The sequence below is a fragment of the Pongo pygmaeus genome, chromosome 11 (assembly GCF_028885625.2).
Source record: "Pongo pygmaeus isolate AG05252 chromosome 11, NHGRI_mPonPyg2-v2.0_pri, whole genome shotgun sequence".
Lineage (NCBI taxonomy): Eukaryota > Metazoa > Chordata > Mammalia > Primates > Hominidae > Pongo > Pongo pygmaeus.
In genome coordinates this window covers 14593498-14605803 of record NC_072384.2, presented here as the reverse complement: position 1 = coordinate 14605803, position 12306 = coordinate 14593498, and the positions used below count along the sequence as shown (strand labels likewise).

The 12306-nt window shown below is 56.9% G+C and overlaps 1 protein-coding gene across 3 annotated transcripts in view; it reads left to right on the top strand.

Moving 5' to 3' along the window:
• The first annotated feature begins 1245 nt into the window (after window positions 1-1245).
• Window positions 1246-12306, top strand: part of ARHGEF4 (Rho guanine nucleotide exchange factor 4) — a 200656-nt gene continuing 189595 nt past the window's right edge. For all 3 annotated transcript variants that reach the window (XM_054478343.2, XM_054478342.2, XM_063647305.1), the window contains exon 1: window positions 1246-1345. In XM_054478343.2, coding sequence (XP_054334318.1) covers window positions 1307-1345 — 39 coding nt within the window. In that variant the 5' untranslated portion in view covers window positions 1246-1306. The remainder of the gene's footprint in view (window positions 1346-12306) is intronic.

Below are 12306 nucleotides of genomic sequence, written 5' to 3'. Positions count from 1 at the left end.
TGGACCCTGGGTGACATAAAGGGTGGGACAGGGGACGCAGGATCTTCAGATGGCCCCACAGTACCTCCTCTGGGTATCTATCTCCCAAGCTTCTCGCCTGGCCTGGTTGCTCTGAGCGCCTGGGGAGAGGCAGAGACAGGTTGGGTGTAGAGAAAATGCACACTCCGTCAGGCACCCCTGACACGCACTGCTGACCAGGCACAGCGTTCAGTGGGGCTAGGACTTGGACGAGGGTGCAGGCTTGAGCGGGGGTGCAAAAAGCCAGTCTGGGCAGATGCTCTCCCTCTGTGGGGCGCCAATCCCAGAAATGGCGGACAGAGCAGGGCTGCAGTATGCTGCACATGGGCCTTAGGGTCTTAGCTTTCGTGGGCCTCTTCCTGTATAAAATAAAATAGTTAAAATTAGAGTCTACAACTGCATTCATATAAACATGAATATACTCCAGGCTAGATTCATTATTATTTTATTATACTCAGTTTTTTTCTTCTGATTTAAAATAGTGCGGTCCTAGGGCTGGTTAGAGTGTTTCCTGGGCAGGCCCTGCCTCGTTAAACCCCTGCAAAGAAAGCAGCGAGGACTTCCCTTTGCCCCTTAGCAGAAAGCTGCGCTCCTTAATGGTTATGGGTCTGACCATTCACTTACATCCTATCTGCAGGACATACCTGGAAAGGTAAGTGGGAGGCAAGAGGGAGCTGGAGGCCAAGACTTCGATCCCAGATATCCTAGTCCACATTTGTCCCCACCAGGTGTGTGAGTGCCGGCGTGCTGCAGAGCCTCTCTGGGCCTCCGTTTCCTCAATTGGTAAACAAGAACGCTGGGCGGACTGAGCTCTGAAAGTTCTCGGAGCTTGACAATCAGAACTCTGAGCAGAGAGGCCGCCCCTGCTCCTAGGAGAGCGGAGGCACCTGAGTCTCCGGTGCGGAGGACAGGCCGAAGCGCTGCGTTGGAGACGTGCAAATGCGCAAGACGCGTGCTGCTTTCTCTCTGAGAAAACACTCCTAGGCTCCCAGGCGGCCCAGGAGCTCGGCTAGGCGGGATGATCCCGGGGGCCCCTAGGCCGGGTCTGTGGACAGCTCTGCTGTGTGCCTGTGCGTGCCCAGTCCCGCGGGTGACCAAAGCCCTGGGGCAGGCAAGGCAGGAGCCTGGACCTCACGTGCCTCGAGTGGCCAGGTTTGGGGGGGCGGAGCGTCCCGGCGAGGGCGCGGGGGCGGACCCTAGGGCGGGGCGCGGGGTGGTGTCGGTGGAGCCGGCTCGGCGGCGCGGCGTGTAGTGCTGCGGCCGGACTCCAGGCGCCCGGGCGGCCACCATGCTCAGCGTCGTGCACTTCCTCCGGAGCTTCTTCAAGGTGAGAGCCGGCGTCCGGGACTTGCGGTCGCGCTCGGGGCGCCCTGCGCAGGTGGGGAGGAGCACAGCCAGCGCTGGCCGCTGCGCCTCGGGCCGTCCCCTGGGCACCCGGTGGGTGGGGACACCCTCGTGGCTCCCCGCCGCTCCCAACTTTCCGACGTGCAGACCGGAGGCGGCGTCCTGGAAAGTGGGGCCGCCTCGAGCGCGGGGAAGGAGGGGGCTCCGTTGGGGGCGGTAGGGACGGCGGCCCGGGCGAGCGCCTGAGCCGGCCTCCCCGCGCCGGGACCGGCCTGGGCGCGCGGGGCACTCGGAGCCTCTGCCGCTTGGCGCAGTACCAGCTGTTTCGGGAAGGAGGGCTGGTGCCGGCCGGGTGGGTGCCGGAGAAGTGTTTGCTGTTGTGTTATTCACCAGGCTGAGAGTACGCGAGGGCGCAGCGGCGGCAAGGGGCTGGAACTGGGGTCGGGGCTGTTGGGCTCCTGCTCGGGGTGCCCCCTCTCTGGCCCGATTTCCGGGCCCGCTCACCATGGGGGACCCACTCAGTTGGGACGCCTCCACCTCGCTGCCCCCACAGGAACCCCAAGGTGGGCAGGGGGCTCCGGGGCACTGTCAGGGGTGGCCGGCCACAGGTTGCCAAGCCCGACCTCCCCAGGTGAGCCAGCGGGAGGGCGGTTGCGACGCTGGGTGGTGCTGGGCTCCGATGGGCTCCGAGTCCCGGAGCAACTGCATGAAAGGAGAGGCAGGGAAGAGCCCCCAGCTCTCAGCTGCAGGTCCAGGGGGAGGCAGACCTGTGTGGGGCTGTCCGGGCGGGAGGGCGGGAGGGTGCCCTACTTGGCTGTGCAGCCATTTTCTCCCAGAGTTGAAGACGGGAGGTTGGGGTCGGAGTTCTGTGGGCCTGAGAGCTCTAGTGAAAGGGGCAGGAAGCCAGGTGACCCAGGGCAGACCTGCAGGAACCCTGCCCTCAGCCTATCCGCTGGCCTGGCATCAGCTCCCACCCCCAGCGATAACGAAGTGATACAGGCATCAAGAGTGGAGAGGGCCGGACAGCCGGGAAGGCAGCCTTTCAGGAACCTGTGCTGGTGAGTGTAGGAGATGGCTTGGAAGAGCTCAGACCCCCTTCAAATGCCGACTCTGTCATTGAGGAGGTGTACAATCTTGGGACAATCACATAACCACCTGGGTCTTTGTTTTGAAAAATGTGGGTGATGATTCCACGCCCTCCACACCTTTCAGGGTTAGTGTGAAGGTCTTATTAGAAAATGTGAGTGTGGACCGGCGCGATGGCTCATGCCTGTAATCTCAGCACTTTGGGAGGCCGAGTTGGGGGCGGATCGCCTGAGGTCACGAGTTCGACACCAGCCTGGCCAACATGTCAAAACGCCGTCTCTACTAAAAATACAAAAATTAGCCAGGCGCAGTAGTGGGCGCCTGTAATCCCAGCTACTTGGGAGTCTGAGGCAGGAGAATTGCTTGAACCCGGGAGACAGAGGTTGCAGTGAGCCGAGATGGCACCACTGCACTCCAGCCTGGGTGATAGAGCGAGACTCCGTCTCAAAAAAAAGAAAAAGGAAAAAGAAAAGAAGGAAGGAAGGGAAGGGAAGGAAGGAAGGATGGAAGGAAGGAAGGAAGGAGGGAAGGAAGGAAGGAAAGAAATGTGAGTGTGTTTATGAAGTGGTGAGCCCTGGACCTTGGTTCTGCCTCACCCACAGCAAGGGTGGCAAGGAGTTGCCCAGGTGAGGGGAAGGTGGCCGGACAGAATCCGAGATGCCTGGGCAGAATCTTCAGTCACCCAGCTGGCCCCAGAAGCTCCAGGAGCAGGCGGAGTGTGGCTGGAGGAGAGGCCACTGGACATCTCTGGGCAGCCACCTTGTCTGCTGCTGCCTGGGAGGCTCCTGGGATTTGGCCTTTGAGAAAGTATTCCTGAGACACACTGTCCTCCAGTTCCCCATCTATTCAGAGAGGCCTTTCCATACTTTCTGCCATGTGTCTGCCTCAGGTCCCTGTAGGTCCTGAGACACCTGAGGCCTCCCCATGCACACCACAGGGAGCATCACCTGTACCCCTCAGAGGGTCTCCTTTCTGCTGTCCACATGGGAGGGGCTCTGACTGCCACAGCAGTCCACTTCTGGCCGTGTGAGTGTGCCTTGCTGAGCCACCGACAACTCAGCAAGGTGCCTCTCAGACACTGGTGGTAAGGAATACCCCGTGAGGACACAGGTTGTGGGGTGGACGGGGGAGCTACGTACTTGAGTCACTGCCTGGTGCCTCCTGGTGTCCCCAGGGATTGGTCCTATGAGGTTCCCCTGATGATGGGTGCTGGACTGGGCCAGAAAAGGCCCACTTCATTCTGGGAACCTCAGATTGCCCGGGTCTCCCAGTCAGACTCTGTTAGCCGAGATGCAGCTAGTTTCCACCAAGCCCAGGAGGAGGACCCCAAGGCCCCAGGTGTGCCTTCTGGTGGCACTTGGTACAGACTCTGTATAGCACACAGATCTGCTCGGGCACGTTGGGCACCGTGGGATCCATGGGGCATGACAGTCGTGTGGCAGAGTCCCTCCCCGTGCAGGCAGACCAGTCGGAGAGCCTGCACCTGCCAGGGGCCCACACAGGTGCACCGCCTTGGGGGTCACCCAGCAAATGAGTCAGAGGAGCAGCACACCCAAGAGGAAAATATGTTGTCTCAAAAATCCAGAGGCCCTCCCAGCATCGTGTGTGGGCCAAGCATGACTTTTGCTTTCGAGGGTGTATTTCAAAATGTTCCAGACAGCTGGACCCCCTGCTGCCTGCCTGGAGCCGACACTGAAGTGGCAGGTCCCTGTATTTTCATGGAATGTATGTCCTACTCTCTGGTACATGTATGTCCTAACACTTAGGGTACTTTGCTATTCGGTTTCCTCCAAGACTTATTAGTGTGCAGAAGACCCACATGAGGTCCTCTGGAGAGAAAGGTCAAGGTCTTTGTTGGCTAAACCGTGGCACAGAATCAGTAAGCCAAGACAAGTCATGAAGGTGGGATGCTGTGCCCCATGACAGGGAAGCCAACCCACTTCCGTGGATTCCTGAGTACTGCAGCAGGAAGCACACACATAGGCACACACACAGGTACACATATGGGCACACACACAGACACACAGGCATACACACTTGGGACACACAGGCACACACACAGACACACAGGTGTACACACAGGTGCACACACAGGTGCACACACACACATAGACCGAGTTTTCATCCAATCAGTGGCTCTATACTATGCCAAGGATTGTGACAGCTTCAGTCCGGTAGGGAGGTCATAAGTGGGACAGCACAGCTGATGAGAGAATCCACTTGATTGAACCCAGAGCCGTCCACCGCATTTTCAAGGCCCTGTGTCTCCTGCACAAGCCTACCTGGCAGGTTAAGGGGGGATGCAGCAGCGTCTTCTGCCTTGGGTGCTGGTGGTTTCTCAGTCTCCAGGGATAAGGTGTTGCTAATGAGCCACTATTTTGGAGGTGAGGGAGTTGCAGAGCCATCCAGGTGGACTTTCCCACCATAGAAGCCTCCACACCATGGCTCAGGAAGCCAGGATGAAGTTCCTGCTACGTACTGGCACGTGTTTGTCACCTGAGCACTCAGGAGCTAGGGAAATTGCCATAGGACAGGTTTGGGATCTCAGTGGGCTGCCATGAGGTGGACGCAGGGCACAGCTCTCATCATGGCCTGCATGCCACTGCCTCTGGCAAGCCTCACTCCTGGTGGCAGGCTGTGGAGACATCCTGGACTACCAGGAACAGTGTCAGCTCAGAACCAGCCCTCAGTGGTGCCGGGAGGTCCAGGTACTTCTCTGTCCAGGAGGCTCTGGAAGATTCACAGCATATACCTGTGCTGTTACGCAGGTGACCAGCCTCCCTACAACTCAAGGAGTTTGGGGTCTATTGAGTGAAATCTGGGAATTGGGCAAGGGGCAATGCAGTTTATTCAGCAAATATTTGTTGAACACCTACTATATGCCAGATGTTGTTCTAGGCACTCACGGTAGACTCCTGCCTACCAGACCTAGTTTTACAAAGTGGTTGTTTGTTTGTTTGTTTGTTTGTTTGAGACAGAGTCTCGCTTTGTCACCCAGGGTGGAACGCAGTGGTGCGATCTCAGCTCACTGCAACCTCCGCCTTCCGGGTTCAAGCAATTCTCCTACCTCAGCCTCCCAACTAGGTGGGATTACAGGCACGCACCACCATGCCCGGCTAATTTTTTGCATTTTTAGTAGAGACGGGATTTCGCTGTGCTGGCCAGGCTGGTCTCAAACTCCTGACCTCATGATCCTCCCGCCTTAGCCTCCCAAAGTGCTGGGATTACAGGCGTGAGCCACCGTGCCAGGCCTAGAAAGTTTTTTTTTCACATTTCTATTAATATTACACACGTCAGATAGGACCCTGTTGGAATTACCTGTCGATTTCAGTCCTAGCAGCGCCATGGGTGAGTCGCCAGTGCCAAGGAGCCTCAGCATGAGAACATCTTGGTGCCCCTCTGGCTACCAGCACCTGAATGCTTCCTCCCATCCTCTGTCATGCCAGCCTCACCGTTCTCATCTGTAGAATTTCCACCAACTGGAAGGTCGCCCATCATCATCTCCAGCTGATAGAGAACAATGTCTGTGGCAATGTTTCAAGCTTTTGGTGTTCTCCTTCCTAAATGTTTCTTGGTGCTTTGGGCTGGGGCAGGTCCTTTTGGCTCCCCTGGAGACATGGTTAGGGATGTTGTACAGGTTGCTCTTGATCGGTCTCCACCAACACTGTATCCCTTCAGATATCTGGATTCCTTCAAGGGATTTTGGCTTTTCAGTTTCACTTTGTGGAGCCACTATCAAGATGAGGTTTCAGGGAACCAACAGCTCACCTGCTGGCTCTTGGACTCCAGCATGGGGGGCGCACCTGCAGCAGCACATTGCCCTGGCCTGGGGTGTTGCTCTTCCCCCAGGGTCGGGGACACTCCAAATCCATTCTCACCATTCTCCCTGGTTTTTGCTGGTGTATGTTGGCACAGTCCTCATTCTCTGAAGTATGAGTCTTTTCCTTGATGGTTTCTCTTGTAATTGGTTCCCCTGGCTATGCTGGGATCTGACTCTGCTCTTTGGCCTGGAGGCAGGGAAAGGGGCCAGGGTGGGCATGAGCAGAACAGGGTGACTTGCTGGGAAGGGCATAACAGCCTGAAGCAGCCAGAGAGAGGAGCAAGGGTTCAGTGGGGTTGTGAGCCCCCAGTGCATCCCTACTCCTAAGGTGAGGATCCCACTCTTTCCCAAACCATACCCTGACTGTCACTCAAGGAGCAAGGAAACAACACATCCTTCTGGTTGTATAATGCGCCAGTCTGCAGATTGGTGGAGTCAGACTGCTTTTGATTCTGGGATATCTCAGGCCTGTGGCTGCAGGAGAGAAGAGATACTCGTACTTTATGTAGAGTGGTAGAGAGGCCCTGCAAGGACAGAGTGTGTTATTACCTCACTTTAAGCTGTACAGGGCAGTTAGAAGTAGCAAGCGTGCCCGGCAGTCCTTGGATTCTTCATGCCTTTCATTTGGATTTTGTAGCAAGAGCTGTTTCCCCCACAAAGCACCCAGTAGTCACTTGGCCACCATTGATAATTTATTTAGGAGCTGGCCATGCAGGCAGTGAGATACCAGAGTTCCACATCTTCCACAGTGGTAATGTATTTCCCCGGCTTTTGGCTTCAACTAGGTGAAATCCGCAGTCCCAGCTCTCCTCCCCACCTTCCTGCAGATGTCTTACCCGCAGGGATCCTGGTACCAGCTTCTTTACTAGTGAAGGATCTTGATTGCCAAAGACAGTAAAGGGCTCCAGTTAAGTGAAAAAAGAGTGACGTCTTGGCAGGTTGGGGGTAGCTCATTGGCCCAGCTTGTGCCAGGATGAAGGGGGCGAAGTGCAGCTGGGCCTGTGGGGCTGCCCCAGGTGTGGGCTCCACTGCTCTGCTGACAACACCCTCTAGTGTCTCTTGTAGGCGGTGAGGTCTGTCCTCAAGAGCCAGGGTCCTGGCTGGGTCTTAGCTGAGCTGCCAGAGGGTGGGACGAGAGGATATCTGCCTCCTTTCTATTTTCAAGATAGATGGGGCCAGATTTTCAGTTATATTGGGATCTCCTCCTCTCCCCAGTCCCAGCAGCTGTTCAGCACGGGGCAGCCAGTACCCACTCATGGTGTACGACTGAGAAATCCTGCCAGGACTCACTTGGCCCCTCCACTTTTGTGGGGGAAGGAGGGTCTAAACTCCAGGTTCCTGGGGCCTCTGCCAGGGAGCCACCTAACATCCTTGAACTCTTCTGGGTGAAGGTCACAGCAGGAACCCAAGGCTGGAGACCCTGAGCTGGGGCAGGCTGCCCTCTTGAACCCTACAGAGGCTGGTCTCCTGCATGGCGGAGTGGGTGGGGCACACCCAGCAGGGGAGCCAGGTGCCTGCCAGCAGGCCTTCGGTGCCGCCTCTGGGCTGTGCCTCCTGCTACCCTGGACTTGCCAGCCTTGGCTGCGTTGCTGCTCAGAGGCACCAGTGCTTCCTCCTGCTATGGGCCTCCTCTCTCCCGCTGCCCTTCCAAGGGGGGCACGGTTCCCACCTGTGCTTTTCCTCCAGACCCTGCCTCTGCCCCCTTGGGCTCCCCCCCTGACCTCACCAGATGGTCTTTCTGTACAACACACATTCTCAAGCACCCCCTGCTTGTTGGGCCATAATTGGCGTCTCCAAAGGTTGTTCTCTCCCTCTGGGCTGTCGGCTCTGAGGGCAGGGCCAGGGTTTGGAGCACAGCGTGTCCTCGGGAAATGCGCTGCGTCTGTGTGTGTGGCCAGGTCAGATCCCCAAGGGGGCCCTGAATCCAGAGGGCCCCAGATTGATGTTTCTAGAGACATGAACTCCTGAAACCTCTCCAAACTTGGGTGGGGCACAGCCCTGCTCTCCAGGTATGGGCTGGGCACAGCCTGCCCCACCTCTGTGTGCCTGTCCTCCCACTGGCTTCAGTCAGGTGTCCTCAGCCCTTCCTGAGACTCCAGCCACTGTTTATAACCTGGGAAGGTACCACACCCTGCAGAGGGTTTGAATTCACTCTGGGTCTCCTGTAGGAGTCGCTGACCCCATACGTTTTGTTTGCTTCTCCCACCGAGTGCAACTAGCTCCCTGGCTCAGGAGAAGTGTTGTGTCTTTCTGGATCCCGTATGTGATTTCCTCATCTCTGCAATGGGCTGCCCCTCGCCTTCTGCCAGTTATAAGATGGTGAGGTTTAAACGATATTGCCCATTGGCCCGTCCCTGGCTCCGGGACCCTCTGCGGACGGGGATGGTGCTGCCTGTGAGGCCCTCCAGCCCTCACGTTGCCCTGTTGTAAAGGAGGCGGGGTGCCCTGCCTGGTGGGCACAGCCCTCTTGGCTGGATGCGAACCCTGGCAGTAAACCCCTAGAGACCCTGTCCCACCCTGGCTAGCTTGAAATGCCTTGGGTATCAGCCACGTTTGTACCATAGGGGTCAATTTGTCTCTCTTCCACAGCTTTTTTGCCTGTGAACTAAAGATTGCCCATGCTTGAGAAGAGGTCTCCTTGGAGCACTCCCTGGAAGCTGCCCCTCTTCCCAGGGTCCGTTTGTGATGGAGATGGCCCCTGGGTGGGCCCACTCTCCCATAGAGCTCTGTGCGCTGGGGCACCTTCATTTAACCCCTTCACTCTCAGGGGTGTGTGAAAATTTAAAATAAAACCAAGGGAAAGCATGTGGAGAGAACACCCAACAACTATTAGCTATCCGCCCCAGTCTCTATTTCTGTCTTCCCCAAACAAATATATACATATATATTTGAGACGGAATCTCATACTCTGTTGCCCAGGCTGGAGTGTAATGGCGCAATCTCATCTCATTGCAACCTCCGCCTCTGGGTTCAAGTGATTCTCCTACCTCAGTCTCTAAAGTAGCTGGGATCACAGGCACCCACCACCATACCCAGCTAATTTTTGTATTTTTAGTAGAGACTGAGTTTCACCATGTTGGCCAGGCTGGTCTTGAACTCCTGACCTCATGATCCACCCTCCTCACCCTCCCAAAGTGCTGGGATTACAGGCGTGAGCCGCCCGGCCCGCCATATTTTACTTATAACCAGTGGGGTTGAATGGAAACCCATATCTGAAACTTGGCCAAGTGTGATGCTGCCTGATGTTGCTGGCCGAAGTTCCTGCTCTAGGTAGAAAGTGAGTTTTTGGCTGGGCACGGTGGCTCATACCTGTAATCCCAGCACTTCGGGAGGCCATTTGAGCCCAGGAGTTACAGACCAGCCTGGGCAACATAGGGAGACCCCATCTCTACAAAAATGTTTTTAAAAAAATTAGCATGGCATGGTGCACACACCTGTAGTCGCAGCTACTTGGGAGGTTGAGGCAGGAGGATCATGGCAGCCCAGTACGGGCACCCGCCACCACACCTGGCTAATTTTTGTATTTTTAGTAGAGGCAGGGTTTTACCGTGTTGGCCAGGCTGGTCTCGATCTCTTGACCTTGTGATTCACCCACCTCGGTCTCCCAAAGTGCAGGGATTACAGGCTTGAACCACTGCACCTGGCCAAGAAAGTGTATTTTTACAGAGGCGTGCTGACTATGAGAACATCCTCCTCAGGGCACAGTGGGTGTGGCCGGTGGGAGAAGCTGGGTCAGGTGGGGCAGTTTGCCCCTGTGTGAGGACTCAAGCTTGTGAGAAGACCTGGAAGCGACTCACAGGGCGGCACATCCATAGAGCAGCACTAGGAGGGAGGGAACTGCTGCCATACACATCAGCCCAGACGGGCCTCCAGGGAACCAGGCCCAGTGGCAGAAGCCAGATCTACGGTGTGATCCCAAATGCGAACCTACAGTGACAGAAAGCACACAAGTGGCTGCCTGGGGACAGGTGAGGGTGGGTGGGAGCTGGAGGGCAGATGAGGAAGGACAGAGGCAGTGGAGATTTGCTGCTGACTGTGCACCTGTCAAAACCCTCAGGTTGTGCTTCCAGTGTGTGAGTTTATTGTGCATCAGTTACACCTCGATCAAACCGGGCCCACCTCAGCCAGAAGGCGGCCATCTCCCTGCAGGCCTGGCTCAAGGTCTGTTGCCCAGGACCTTCTCTGAGAGCTCAAACAAGCCCCTTGCTTCCTGTATCTGCTCTCTGGGTTCCCAGTGGTTAGGCCTTCCTCGGCTGAGTGCTCAGCTCGAACCAAAACTGTTTGTGCGACATCAGTGCTGTGTCCTTGCTGGCTGGTGCCGCCAGGGCCTAGGGCCTGAGGACTGTCAGCCTGGGGTAACTGGTCATCTGAGACCCCCACAACCCAAGAGTCACCTCATCTCGGGTGCTGGGATCCCAGGAGCCACCCACACCGACTGCCAGGCAGGACCAGGCTGCTGGCCCTACGCCAGCCTCCCTGCCCCGCTTGGCTGTGTAGCGTAAGCCAGTCCTCCCTCTCTGCACCCCCAGACCAGCGCCCTCCCTCCAGGACCCTCAGGAACCTGCCTGTGGGGGCTGTGACCCCTGCCGTGGGGAGGTGTACATGGGGAGAGCGACATGGGACGGCGAGAGATTAGGTCAGGATTCGGGCCCAGTGAGAGGGGCTTGAGGAAGCTGGACTTTGCTTGGATGGATGCCCTCAGGAGGTGCGGGGGTAGCTCTAGGGTCAGGGGTCTTTCTTTAGCAGAAGGAAGAAGGAAGCCAGGCCAGAGCTGGACAGCCAGGCAGCTGGGACACTCAGGCAGCTGGTGCAGGGCATTGATGAGGCTTCTGTGGTCAGGGCAACGCATGTTTGTCTGTGCTCAGACAAGAGTCCGGAGAGGCTTGTTCTTCTGATCCATCATGAGGTGGGAGTTGTGGGCCCCAGGAGTCGAGTTATGTGACACGGGTATGTTTAGCAGGAGAATCAGGGCCTGGCCGGACGGCAGATACACAGAGTGTGTTTCCACCATATCCACAGACATGTGCCAAGCCCTCCAGGCCCCAGATTTGATTCTCCAGAGGAGGCCTGAGCAGGTCTTTAGGGAAAGCCTGGGTGTCATTCTGATGTGCGCGGGCTAAGAGCCCCGTGTGGATTCCTGATGCACTGGGTCCAGTCAAGGCGACTCTGAGGACCTTTCCCAGCCTTGCCCCTGCTGGACACCCAGCCCCAAAGCCGGCTGCACCCTCCAGAAGCAGGCTACCCTTCCCTTCCCAGGAATCTGGCCTTTCCGGACACCGCTCAGTGCCTGAGCTGAATCTGACAAACTGGGTGATATTAGTGACCAGGGGCGTCTCCTGCTTCCTCTTGAATCGCTTTTCACCTGGAGTATGAGTGACTCAATGCAGAGGAGGCCGGAGGAAATGACTGATGCCTCGTGGGCACCCAGAGGCATCTGGAAGACAGGAGGTTTCAGTCACCATGTTGGACTTAGAGGCACCAAAAGATCATAACTGTGCACATTTGGTGTGACTTAATCATTCATCCCTCAGTCTTCGTATCTGTATAACGAGGATAATGGTCTCTCTCTGTAAGATGGCTGTGGCAGTCACATGTGCTGACGTTTGTGGAATGTTCCTTTTTACCTGCAAATCTTGAGTGCTCAATGCTGTGGCTCCAGCTGCTTTTCCACCCCCACGCTTGGCTCCGAGGGCCTGACCCCCTGAAGCAGGGGCACATTTGGTGTCCTGTCCTTCCCTGGGTGCACCCAGGTCCCCTTTCTCTCTGTGAGTTCTAGAGTTTAGAAAACATCAGGCGAGGCTTTACAGGAACAGTGTGGCTTAGAGAAGGTGAGGCCTCCACCTGGGGGTGAGTCGGGCATGGAAGGCGGCCCTGGAGGCCCATCCCTGTGCTGGCTCCACTGCCCCTGGCATGAGGGCCTGCGTGCCCTGACCCTCCCCACAGCCCCTCTGAGAGGCTAGGTCTGAGCCTCAGGAGTGTGTGGGATTGGAGCTGGGCCGCTGGGCTGGGGTCTGTCTGTGGGTGAAGCTGACCAGCTC